The sequence below is a fragment of the Doryrhamphus excisus genome, chromosome 9 (assembly GCF_030265055.1).
Source record: "Doryrhamphus excisus isolate RoL2022-K1 chromosome 9, RoL_Dexc_1.0, whole genome shotgun sequence".
NCBI classification, from domain to species: domain Eukaryota; kingdom Metazoa; phylum Chordata; class Actinopteri; order Syngnathiformes; family Syngnathidae; genus Doryrhamphus; species Doryrhamphus excisus.
In genome coordinates this window covers 4587438-4601132 of record NC_080474.1, presented here as the reverse complement: position 1 = coordinate 4601132, position 13695 = coordinate 4587438, and the positions used below count along the sequence as shown (strand labels likewise).

The 13695-nt window shown below is 42.3% G+C and overlaps 2 protein-coding genes across 19 annotated transcripts in view; one reads left to right on the top strand and one right to left on the bottom strand.

The window, feature by feature from the left end:
* The first annotated feature begins 1689 nt into the window (after positions 1–1689).
* LOC131135831 (disintegrin and metalloproteinase domain-containing protein 23) overlaps positions 1690–13695 on the top strand; it is a 76509-nt gene continuing 64503 nt past the window's right edge. For 12 of the 18 annotated variants that reach the window (XR_009131658.1, XM_058082177.1, XM_058082171.1 and 9 more), the window contains exons 1-5: positions 1690–1762; positions 2860–2924; positions 8649–8837; positions 9775–9878; positions 13425–13567. The gene's annotated coding sequence lies outside the window, so the exon portion shown is untranslated. Of the gene's footprint in view, positions 1763–1809; positions 2925–5360; positions 5422–8648; positions 9879–11733; positions 12614–12656; positions 12877–13424; positions 13568–13695 lie in introns of those variants that run through there. The other 6 variants (XM_058082172.1, XM_058082164.1, XM_058082174.1 and 3 more) reach the window with 6 other exon arrangements.
* LOC131135828 (INO80 complex subunit D) lies at positions 2467–13552 on the bottom strand. Its single transcript, XM_058082153.1, has 10 exons — positions 13037–13552; positions 11447–11693; positions 10622–11352; positions 9914–10010; positions 9608–9832; positions 9320–9453; positions 9037–9170; positions 8715–8965; positions 7904–8061; positions 2467–6537 (listed from the first exon to the last, which is right to left on the bottom strand). The coding sequence occupies exons 2-10, from the start codon at positions 11662–11664 to the stop codon at positions 5528–5530; spliced, it is 2958 nt and encodes a 985-aa protein (XP_057938136.1). The 5' UTR covers positions 11665–11693; positions 13037–13552; the 3' UTR covers positions 2467–5527.

The window sequence follows — 13695 nt, the reverse complement described above, 5'->3', positions numbered from 1 at the left end:
ATTAAAACTTTTTCCCCAGGATATTTTTTCAAAAAAGTACAGTTTTTTTTTCTTGTTATCCCGACTTCAAAAAATGAATGCTTATTTTTTTTATCATCTTAACACTTTGACTTTATTCTCAGAAAATGACAGCTTGCCCCCCCCCCCCCCCCCCCCCCCCCCCCCAAAAAAAATACGTAGTATTACAAATCCTTAACATTTCAACTTGATGCTACTAATGATATTCAGGACATTGACCCTCATGATAAATTTTTTTTAAGTTTATCCTCGTACAATTGGGACATGTTTCTTGTTAAAAGAATATTTTCACTTTTTTTTCTTGTAAAATTACAGCTTTTTCCATTTCTGACCTTTTTTCCTCTTCAATATGACTTTATTCTTGTATCATAGCTTTTTTTCACAACCTAATTTTCAAAAAATTGCTTAAATGCTAATGTTACTAAACTGACATTTTTCCTTGTATTAGGTTATTATCATGACATTTTAACTTTTTCTTGTTAGATTACATCAGTTTTCTCTTACTTTTTTGACATTATTCTTTTTTTTTTAATTACTGCTGATTTTTTATTTCCTTGTTATATTCTATTTTTATAATGGCCCCCCGCTCCAATTTTGACTAAACAAAAAAAAGGCAAAAAAACATGTTAATGTTTGTTTTTATGCTAGACTGATCAAATGGTGCAATTTCTGTGGTCTGACGAGGCAAAAGTTGAACTCCCATTTCATCTAGTGTAAAAGAAACACCACATTTCAGAAAAAAGAACATATCAAGAGTAAAATATGGTGGTGGTAGTGTCATGGCATGTGGCTGTTTTGCTGCTTCAGGACCTGGAAGATTTGCTGTGATAAATGAAACCATGAATTCTGCTGTCTACCAAAAAAATCCTGAAGGAGAATATCCGATCATCTGTTGGTGACCTCAAGCTGAAACCAACTTGGGTTCTGCAGCAGGACAATGATCCAAAAAACACACCAGCAAGTCCACCTTTGAATGGCTGAAGAAAAACCAAATGAAGATTTTGGAGTGGCCTAGTCAAAAGTCCTGACCTGAATCCTATTGAGATGCATGACATGGTATGACCTTAAAATGTTACATAATTTTTGGCTAAATTGAGCATTTTCAAGCATAAAAAATGGCATAAACTCTTATTACACATGTATTTGAAAAGCGCTCTATAAATAAAATGTATTATTATATTATCTAACATGGTAGACATGAGACAAAATATAGACTTTACTTCTGGGAATTCTTGCTGTGGCTACAAAGAACATTTCAGCAAGCACACTTGTCTCCATACACCTCATTGCTCTCTCTCTCTGCCACAATCACACTTCCGCCTTTTCCACCAATAACATCGAGGTGCGTTCAGGCACATCGGAATTTAGGACACCAACATTACAATACAAGCAGTGTCGAATGCTACATATGTTTTTCAACGCATTATGTCTTTCACTGTCCTATATTTGTATTTTACTTCATTTAGTCATTTTGCTGATCTTATAGCTTATTTTGTTTTTATATTTATGTAATATTAATGTATATATATTTTTTGTTACTAATAATTGGCCTATTTAACCAAGAAACAGAATGATTTATTAACGAATACGTTTTGTGGTTTTAGGCTGCTGTTTGGAGTGTAGCCTATAGAGGGCGCTAACTCTGTGTGACTCTGCCTGCTGGGTGACAGAAAGCTTTTGGGGGGATAAGTTGGTAGAAGAAGTAAATAAGGAAGCGTGACAGTTCTACACGGCCACAACATAGGTGAGTGTTCTCTGTTTTCTGTAAATAAATGCCCGATTTATCAGCCATTTAACAGCCATACTGGCGTTGTTATTACATTACAATTTAATAAAAAAAAACCGTGATTGCCATCCCGCGAAATTGGACGAGGGACAGTTTTGGAGTTTTACAGCCATTCCTCGCTACATCGCGGTTCGAACGTTGTTCCCTCAATTGCAGTTTTTCAAACGTTAATTAAATAATTGCCATTTTGTGGTTAACTACAGCCCATTAGTAGTTAATTATATTTCATAAAAGTTCATGTTTTGTCCAAATGAAGCATCTTCAAGCATAAAAATGTCTAATTGAACTAAAAATAAAAATCCAAACCTGTGGCTGTAGTACTCTACATTGGTCACTAGGTGTCAGTAATTGTTCAACTCTGAACCCAATTGTCACTTCCTGCTCCCTTACAATGTAACCTGTCGTAAATGTCTTATTTTCTCAAATTATATCTACTAAATTGGGTAATAAAAAATAATGTGACTATAGGGGTGTCATTTCACTATTTAAGATAGTAAACAGGGTTTTGTATGCCAAAACTAGCAAAATATTACATTCATGAAGATGGAATTAACCTGGATAAACAAGGGATTAATTGTTGTGTAAGTGTAATATTTGATACAGCTTTGCACTGTAATGTCTTATGTGACCATAAATAACCAAAAAAAAACACACATTTTTTGTGTCAGCAAATACCTCACAGCAAGTTTTATTTATACATCCAAAAACAAAAGATCCAATTTCTCACACTATATACAGATATTACATAGTGTTTGTACACATATTACATAACTTGTACACAAGAAAAATAGACATAAAAATGTAAACCTTTGTATACAAAAAATACCTTAGACAAACAAACACAGACCGATAACAAAAGGTGACTCAATTTCGCTCATCCGTAGCTTTTCAAAACCATACAACGGTACATTCAAATGAATATGGAATTTGTCAGCCATCTCTTGAAATACACGCAGTTACTTTTTGTCAGGAGAATCGGGGCGCAGCGACGACTAATGCTATACGCGGATACAGCAGTATTTACCTCACTTAACGCAAACGTTTGTGTCTTTTAGTTCACATAATAAGACTGCAGTCAACTGGGAAGCCGGGCGTCTCCGGAACCGGATCTGGAAAATAAGTGAGTTGATGACGTCGGGTCATTTGTGGACATCTTGGTTGAATTGGGAATTTGAAAAAAAAAAAAAAAAAAAAAAGCAAAGCAGGACAGACATGAAAACGTGACACACGGCAGGCTTCAATCCTTTCTCTTCTGTGCAAAATCTATGTTGAAGTACGAGACTAAAAAGAAATGCATATATTCCTATGATTTATACCTTGGACTCGTCTACTATTCATCTGCAATCGCTCCAGGGATTATAAAAAAATATTCTTCATCGGAACACTTCCACGACTAAATGACGAACCGCACGGCAAACAAGACACCGATCCATCCATTCCCGTCACCCAACGGAGCCCACCGACCCGTTTTTTTGATTCAACAACTTGCTCTACGTTCTACACTGAATACATGGCAACTATTCCAGCTGTTTTTGCTACTCAAGAATTCACCCACAAACCCCCGGGATAGAAACTGCTACTCTACACACACGCGATACACAACAACGCCTGATATATCTACCCAAACAGCCATCGCTGCCCTGCCGTTCTCGGGTCATTTTCCCCCAATTAAAATCCAAATTTTGCATTACTTATGTATAAAATCGGCTTTTAAAAACAACCAACAATTATGCGTAACACGTCAACCCTTTTGCATGGTGGGAGATGTTGCAAAGACGTTGCAAAGTTGACACGACCATTTAATTTGTGTAAAACTTCACTCCCCGACACATTAAGAGCTGCGCTTAAGTGACACCAAAATTCCAATGTATGAATGGCATTATATCCCACCGCTTCCTGCGTTTGGTACGTAAGATGTTACAATTAATTGATGATTAGCATATTTTCCGGACTATGAGTCGCACTTTTTTTTCATAGGTTGAACTTTTCTGTTCATGTTTATTTTTTGTGTAGCTGAATAACAATTATGTTAGCATAGATTGCACCTATTCAGCCTGTTCTCTATTCTTTTATTGTTAGAATTCGTCTTCCAAGAGGACTTAATGTCTGTTTTGTAAGTAGTTTGTAAAATAAATTACATGCAAAAAATGCGACTTATAGTCCAGTGCGACTTACGTATGTTTTTTTTCTACCTAATTATGCATTTTTTGGCCTTGTGCGACTTATAGTCCAGAAAATATGGTAATCGATTATTCACTGAGTCGACCAGTGTTTTGGTGTTGAAGTCACATTTTAAAATTTAAAATCAGCTTTTAATATCAGCGTCTGAAATGTGATTTCCTTTGTCATTCATGAAAGAAAACCCATGATCTTTGCGTTTTAGGCAAATTGTGTTTGGTTCATATGGATCTACGCCCTCACACATTAACCCATACAACAAGCTCCACATTGATCGGCTATGCAAATAATTAGTTACGGCCATGGTTATGTTTGGAAAATTTAAAAAGTTCTGCTACTAATGTTAGCTATCACTGAAGGTACAGCCGAGTGTAGTGCTTCTTTCATTTTAATGCAGACCTTAGTAACAAAGTGTAACTTAATAGTAATATTCTCTTCATGAATTACACTTTTCTTGTAATATTTTGCCTTAATTGTAGTACCTTTTAGCTCTGATTGTGTCGTCCCATTAGTCCCATAGGGTGGCATTAAGTTGATACATGTGTAGCTTGCTTTGATTCATGGGTTTGGAACCCTCGACAGTCCCAATATTTGATATACATGTGAACCAAACACAAAAAATCACCGTTTTCCAAAGTCAGAGCTGATGTGTGTGATATGTTGTTTTGCCTAAAACTCAAAGAGTGGATCAATAATCACATTTGAGAAGCTGGAGTCGGATCATTCTTAACATTTTTAAATTAAAAAAAAAATAAATTAATAGTTGCAACTCAATTGAGGTTTTACACATTGCGCAGCCATACGAGCCAGCATCCGTTATACAATGTTAAACTAAAGAAAATAACAGATAATAATAATAGAGTGTGAGCGCGGTACAGAAGTGATGAGCTGGGCAAAAATAAAACAAACAAACCACCTGATCAACACCACCAGGTGAGGCTACATGTGACCTGACCAATAAAACATCCTGCAGTGCAATGCAACGCTGACGTCAATGTGTTTATTGCTTTAGTATTCAGTAACCTGTGTGTGTGTGTGTGTGTGTGTGTGTATACTGGGCAGCTCACTTGCACAACCAACAGTGAGGTCAGACATTTATAATAATAATAAGAAGCAATAAATGAGCACATATACAGCATAGACAATATAAAAAGAGTTTTAAAAAGGATTTTGGTGAATTCATGACTGTGTTGAGATCAGAGATTGAACCACGCAGTCACGTGCGCTCGTGAACTTAAAAAGATGGTGTCGTTGCTCAGGAATGAAAACAGGCAGATGTATTCCGGTCAGTTGCCATCCTTCTTTCACCGCTAATTACATCTCTGTAACCCCCCCTCCTGTTCCGCCCCCACGCCTGCCCGGCTGATGAAATCACAAGGAATCGAACAAGCGGACTGAATCCCCCCCGCCCAGACTGGCCGGCTGCTAAAAAGAGAAAGGTGATGATGTTGTGCAAAGTCATGATCAAATAGTGCACCGTTACCACGTGGCGCCGAGGTGAGCGGGTTCCAGGTGGGAGGAGGAGGAGAAGGAGTGAGTCCACGTTCAGTTGCTCTGCGTGAAAGGCGTCGCCGCACCGTTGGCACTTGCACCGGCGCCAACGATTGAGAAGCCAGCGGGCGGCGCCGTGGAGCTGTGGCTGGGCTGCACGTCGTTGGGGATGCCGCTATGGCAGGCCAACTGGTGGCCGAAGGCCGCACTGAACTGTGGGAGTTGCAGTTTAGGCTGCGCTGATGTCAGGGGGTCGTGTGAGGAGGCGAGGGGGAGCATGGTCGACGACGATGGCGGCAGCGGCGCCGGAGGCGCGGCTAAGCCCGTCAGGCCGCTCTGAGGCATGGCCGAGAGCGCCGCCATGGGCTGCTGCAGCGTCACAGAGTGGGTGGTGGCGGGGGGAGTGGAGAGGGAGGTGGATATGAGATGACTTTCTGATCCGATGAGATTCCCAAACTGGGTCGGGTCGGCAAGCGGGAGGTTGCTCCAAGAGGAGCGCGGGGGCTCCCGCACACCGCTGAGAGGCACCTCCAGCAGGAGGGGGGCGTCCGTGTGGAAGGGGCTGGCGTGGGGCGAAGGGATTTGGTCGCTGTACGGGGACGGCACGTGCTCGCTGTAGCGGCCGCCTTGCGGCGACGACGACATCACATCCGACTTGATGTGGGGAGGGTGCACACGAGGAAACAGGCGCGCTGCCGCCTGAGTGAGCAACGAGGTGGTGGGGGGAGCGGCCGACGAGGTGGACGACGTTTGCGGCAAGTCTGTGGGCTGAGATGGCGGCGAGGGAGGGAAGTGGCCCCCCGTGGACTGCAGTAGATTGTCCTCTAACTCCAGGCTGGGGAAGTTCTCGCTTGAGATGCGACTGTTGAGGATGTCCCCCATCCCCCCTGGCTGCACTGCGCTGGGAAAGACGGCCATGGCTCGGTGGTCCACTCCTTCTGACGAGGCGAGGTCTCCTATGGAGGTCAGGCACACCAAGGAGTCCGGGTAGGACCCCATGGCCTGCAGAGCACGCACCAGCTCCTCGGCCTCTTCTGTGGTGGGCAGCAGCTCTCCGTTCTTACCTGCACAAACACAAACAATGGAAGTCTAAGCTAGATAAATACCAGCTAGTTTACGTCGTCATGGCGCCCCTAAAACACAGCACAGCCTCACCTGGCAGTACAAGATCATTCACAACAATATTGTTGTGTACTGTCTTGCCCTCCTTTGTAGAAAAAGTGTACTTTTACTTGTATTTACTACCATTTTTACACACTATTTGAAAATATAAAAGTCTCATTATACTGTTATATTTTTTCCTCTTTTTCAATTGAGCTTTTGTAAACAAGCAATCCTTGTGGATCATTAAAGTCTAAGTCTAATATATAAATGTAAAGCATTCATAAGACGCATTCAAACCGCTAGGTGTCAAATCAAGTTATGCTGATGAGATAATAGCCACTACAGAACAACAGGAAGTAACAAAAACAATTCTTCCGATGCTATGCATATCTATATTATGTCTTATTTTCTCTTATTATGTCTGCCATATTGGGTAACTGGTGCATAGAGGTGACTATAGGGGTGTTATGTCACGTTTAGAGGGCTCTAATGTTAAAAATCCTATTTAGAAGCTTGTTCAACTGGTTTTCTAACTACAAAAATATGGCATTTATAAATACGGAATTCTACTTTGTGGAAATTGACTTCAAGGTCGGGTCTGGAACAACCTGATACTCTGTGCTAAACAAGGGTTTACTACTGAACAGTCAAACCGTGCTTTTCAAATACTAATTTTTGCCTTGTTTTTGTACAATATCGCATGGTATGTTGTTTAGTACATTGCAAGTTTTTCACTTCTTACACGATAGCGATATTGCAACCGTGAATAATGGCCGATATCGTTATTGATTTAATATCAACGCAGATCATACATACTTTTATGACTTATTTTGTAATGTGTAATGTTATAAAAGGCTTGATTATTCTCAAACAGACAACATGGTGTATGCATGTGGGGTTCATGGTTTTATCCACAATGCAATGGTAGCTAGACATAATATAGCACGGTGCTCAATGAAACGTTTAAACCCTACGGGGGCTCGCTCTTTTCCGTTATAGCTAATGACTTTCTGCTGTCCTGTGGGAGCTTCCCGTGTGATGCTACTTCATTAGCGCTATGAGGTTGGTCGTATGAAACTTCCCCGGTTCTGTGCCACCATGGGAAACTTGTGCATGATATCTTTTGTACTCAGCGGCAGCGTTTTTGGCTAACATTAGCCCTGCTCTTTGCTACCTTGTCAACGTACCAGCAAACACTGTGGTTGGCATCACATTCATTGGATTGACATTCATTCCTATGGGAATTTTTCTTCTCATTTTTTAAGAAAGCACATGCTAATTGTGCAAACTACACAATAACCGATGACTGGACTACAGGACGCTGACCTTCAAACAGGTCAAAATCCTGAAGGTCATCCGGTAGCCTGGGTAGGACATCAGAAAAATCTTCCTGATTGAGCTCCAGGTCGTTGGGAATGTCTTCCATTTCATTGGCAATGTCGTCGGGGAGCTCGTCCGTACTCAGTTCTGGGGTGGAGGGGCTCCTGCCGAGATGAGAAGTTGAGGTTAAAAGCTGCACACGACACACACATGAATTCAGTACGGCAGGGGTGTCCAATGTGTGGGCTCAGGGCATTTTGTGGCCCGCAGAACATTTAAAAAAAATGTAATTTAACAAGAATGCTTAACAGCAAAATAGGAAAAATCTGCAGTAATACTGCAAAATAATGTTTAAATATTAGAAGAAAAAAGTTGCAAGAAATGTCATACTTTTATGAGAATAATGTAATATTATAAGGGAGAATATTATATTATAATAAGGTTAAAATATTCAATATGAGAAACAGACATAATTAATAAAGTTGCAATTTTTGGAAAAAGTAGGCTAAAAGTCAAAATGTGATGGGAATAATATAATTACGAGAAGCAAAATAACTAAATTAGAAAGAAAAAAAACAGCAGAAATGGGAAACGAATGTAGTTGAAATATTAAAGAAAAACAATAGGCACTAATAATACTAATATTTTTCACCTATATCGCAAAGATGATGCTATTTTTTCTTGAAATATACAGTATATAACGTCTGAGCATTAAATATCAAATTGGCCCTTGCATCCTTTCATTTTTCAGTATGTGTCCCTCACTGGAAAGAGTATGGACACCCCTGCAATATGGAATGTTCTCATTCAAGCTCACCTGATGCTGGCCTGTGAGGACATGGCGAGATTCATCGGCGGCATTCCCAGGTTCCCCTGAGGCAGCGCGGGAGGAATGGGTTTCTGAGGCCTCCTTGGCCCTCTCCTCTTCTTGTGTTTTTTGGTGAGTGCCGGCGGTTTGGTCTTTTTGCGTGGCTTACGCTGGTGATGGTGGTGCTGCTGCTGTTGCTGCTGGTGGTGATGTTGTTGTTGTTGCACTCGTCGATTGCCATCCCCGCGTAGGAAGTTATCCTGGGGAGACAATTTTTTTTAGTCCAAATGAACACACTCAAGACATCACAAGAGATAAACCCTGAACACACCATCTTTTTGGCATGCTCTTCGCAGAGCGGTGTCTGGTGCGTGATATCGAACACAGGAATGGAGCACTGCTGACCATCTGCGAATTTGGCCGTGCAACTTGCAAACAGCTGCTGGGAGCGATTCAGCAGAATGTCTGATGGGAAGAATAAAGGATTTTTTTTTTTTAATGAGGGGGGTCGTGAAAGCTCATGGTGGGGAGGTTCCTGCATCTGAACTGTATGGGACCACACGTTCAAGCTCAGGGAGCAAACCAGTGCAGTGCTTCCCCTGTTCAAAGGATACGCTGAAAACAGTGTTTGGTGAAGGGCAGCGCTCTGTTGTTGCATGCCTGGCCCTTAGTGGCGCCCGTACACGTCCCTGTGTCCACGCTCTGCCGTCTTGGAGGCGACCCACTGTGGTGATGTTCTGATCCAGCACTAAACCAAAAAAATATGTCAATCATGTTTAAATATCAGGACAATGCAAAGTTGTCCACACATACAGTGGTACCTTTTCCGTTTTCATATATTCTATACTTCCATATAGAGCTGACTTAAAAAAAAATATTCCAAAAGTATTCCAAGTTGTTACCTTGATGTGCTGTGAGAGGAAGTGTGCAATTCCCGGATCAGCTGCCCGGCACAATCAGGGTTTTTACTGGCAGCGTGCAGCAAGGCTTTGCGGAAGGCATAACGGTATCTCTTCTGGCGGATACTTGCCCTCTCCTGCCTGCACATGTGCTTGTACTTCTTCTGCAGGTACGAGCAGAGCCTCAGTAGCCGTGTCCTACGGGAGGAGCCCCCATCTTCCTCCAGCCTGCGTGAGGAGACAAATCATTTGCCACCGTGAAGAGCGACGCCAGGTTGTGTATGTTATTGTGTATGGTCCTTAGCTGACCTGTTTGGTGGTCTCCAAGAGCTCAGGCCAGGAATAAATCCTTCAGCTTCATCTTCTTCGTCATCGCTATTTGCGCTGTCCTCCGACCAGTCCAATCCTGGAAGAGAGGTTGTTAGAAAATGCTCATGTAAAGCAAAAAATTTCAGCAAAAATCATCAACCACACTATTTTTTTTAATAATTATTAAAAGTTAAGTAAAAACTTTATAGTCATTTTATTTATTTTTTATAATTTTATTTTAACTTATGAATGCATCCATGTACCACTATTAAAAACAGCCTGATTTCACTGATGTGTTTCCGCTTTTTTCAGCGGCCCTTAAATGCATCAACTGCATGTTTATGGCTCATCTTACGTTATAATTTATCAGTGTTGAGCGTATGCCCAATCTGGGCATAATAAATTACAACATTCACTATTATTGCTAATGTTGATCACATATCATCACATATAGACAAACAACCATTCACACTCACATTCATAACTAAGGACAATTTGGAGTTGCCAATTAACCTAGCATGTTTTTGGAATGTGGGAGGAAACCGGAGTACCCGGAGAACATGCAAACTCCACACAGAGATGGCCGAGGGTGGAATTGAGCCCTGGTCTCCTAGCTGTGAGGTATGCACGCTAACCACTCGACCGCCGTGCCGCTCTGGACGGACATGCAGTGTCAAATGTTTAGATAGATAAAGGACGATGAAGCACCTAAATGAGGAAAGAGGTCTCCATATTCCTGGTGTCTCTTGGCGCACAGTTGTACCAGATGTTGCAACCTGGCCAGACAGCGGGCCGAAGGCGAGTAGGAGGCGGGCCGCATGATGACCATGTGACTGGAAGCAAAAGGTGTTTTCCTGCCGAGCGACGGCCCCGAAGGGTGCGCCGGACTGGGTGCTGCATTAGCAGGTATCCCTGGAGGCAAAAAGTTGGCCGTCTGAGGTGGTGGTGGATTGCATAATAGACCCTGCTGCTGGGGCGGCTGGAGAAGACCTGACTGCTGCCGTGGGGGGTGCGTGCTGAGAGGTGACGGAGGGTGGACGCGGGGGACAGGGGAGGGACTAAAGTGCTCAGAGGGCGTCTGGAAACGGTCCGTGTCCTGGCAGAATTTCTGGTTCAGCACCAGCCGACTCTGCAACTTCTTCTTGATGCTGCTGCTTTTCCGAGGGGGGCCTATTTCTTCCCCGTCTGTGTCGCCCTCATAAAAGGCAAACGGGTCCAGGATGTCCCCATCGGAGAGGGCCAACAGGCGCGCACAGGGGGGCGACGGTGGAAGTTCGTTTAGACCGTTGGAAGCTTTCAGAGGTAAAGACGGCACTGTTATGTTGAGAGCCACTGACTCCAGGTGTGCCTGGGAACGCATTTCCTCCAAGGCGTCATGTTTCTTCTTGCGTTCCTTCTTGGGAATGAAGCCAAGGACCTGCAGGTGGCTGTTGCAGTACCTGTTAAAACAGTTTCACACCTTCAACGTACAAACATGCACTGCACATGATGAACACTACGGCTGCGGAGCACATCGCAAGCAGGATTACACACCTGCGGTCCTCTGACTTTGGGATGGGGTTGGTACACCGCTGACTGTTGTACTTGGCCACATATTCACACTGCTTGAACGGCGCCGTCTTGTCCTCCAGAACGTGCCGGATGCAGAAAGCATAGCCATTGAGTCTGCGTTGCTTGCAGAGCTTTGGGCTGTATGAGCACAAGGGCTTATTGTCCACCTCGGAGAAGTGTATGTGTTTGCCTTCATACATCACGTGACTCTTGTCCTTGACAACATCAGCTGATGGGATAAAGTCAGGGAAAGGAGATAATTACATCACTGACACTTCAAAATGAGGGTGTAACTATGTCTGCACATACATCTTAAGAGGACATAATGTAGTCTTTTGTAAAGGCAGGTAATATTCTTGCATAAATTGAAACCTTCATTGTCAACTACATCAACTAATACTGGAATACCACTAGTGGAAAATAGTGCCAACCATACCACACTAATTTGCTGTAAGTTAGGGTGAATGGAATTTTAAATAAATGAACTAACATCGTGCAAAAGGCATGTATATGTGTGCCGGTTTGTAAGTACACATTTATTAAGGCAAATAAATAGTAAAAATGAGTAATTTCACAGTGCTAGCCATCAACGTATGCATCAATTAGCGTGGGAAGTTTAGTTAATGTAAACATTGAGCTACAAGGCGCTTAATAAACCAGAATTCATACCATCATTGACTTTAAATGCTTTCGGGCTGTTTGAGGGCGGCACGGTTCTTCCGATATCTAAATACACATACAGCACATACTTGAGGGTTTTAAATAAAGCTAGTTAGCTCATGTTATTGATAAATTATTATTATTAACAACTATCGGAGAGACATGTTATACTAGCTGGTAGTAAATTAGAACTAACATGGAAACGTCTGTGTCAGAGGAAGCTAGCTTGTTAATATTAGCATGTAGTTCGATGAACAGTTTGGAAACTTTATTTGGCGCTATAGTGGACTAAACTAGTAATGACCGCCACCCACGTCTTTATTCACATTATCCCCATATTTTAGCCACAGGTTATTTTTTAACCACTACACTCGCTATATAAACTCAACATATTCGTTAGCTAACTAGCTACGGAAGCTAAAAACACAAATTAGTAGGCGGTAGCTAACCAGGAAACGGAAACCTCCACAAATGGCGACATTGCCAAAGGTGTATATATACATTTTATTTTTGATGTCAACGTAAATAGGACATTACAAACAATTCAAACTAAGTCACGTTTTATATGCATATAATCGTTACATATTTGTAACCTACTACTTGTAACAAAAGGGCTTCGTTTGAAGCTAAGGCCTGTAGCCGAGGGCCGATTTTTAAATATAATCTTAGTGGTTCATATAGTAACGTAACCATACATTGAGCAACGTTTAATGATATATTTATATCCCAAGTCGACGAAGGGATTTTATTTGGTAAGCTAGAGCCTGAAATTTCACGAAAAATACATAGTTGGGACAGGCCCTTTAGCTTCAGTAGGCAGCGGCCTCGAGTGGTAGTCCCCTCGCCGGCTACAGGCTACGCTATACGGCATGGGCATAAATCGAGGTCGAGGCTGTAGAGGAGCTCGCTTACCTTCAACTGGTATGGGCCCTTGTACGGTATTCGCTCCAGATAGACGGCCGAAATGTCTATTACGATCAGCTAGGCTATCCGTGCATCGATATCCGAGATAGAATAACACAAGCGATCTTCATTGGGCTTGGTGTAGCTTCATTTTCGGATGCATGTAAAATAAGCGCTCGATCAAATTATAGGCAGTAGGTAGGCTGCTAAGGATTTTGTCAGATCCACAGCAGACTCCCTCACAGCACCACTACAGGCACTGCGGGGACATGACAACAACCCGCTCGACAACGACAACCTCTCCAACCATATTGGAAATTCAACTTTCTTAGAAGACCCCACTGTGTACAAGTCAAACAAAAAGTGTGACAGTGTCGTTGCCATTTTCTACATTTAGGACACATGTATGCGGAGAGGTCCAGGTAGTGTCGGTGAAAAATCCACTTGAAGCACAGCTAATTCATCTCGGAGAGAGTGTGTGTAATCTACCCCGCTGCCACATTCATACCGGCTGTGCACTGATGATGGACCACGTGTCAGGTACCAAAACACAACAGCAGCTCCATCCACTGCAACCCTGCATCATTGACATTTTCAACTTTTTCCTCAAAAATATTACACTCTATTGCTTTTTTGCAGTAACTCAAAGTGATAAAGTATCTGTCAAA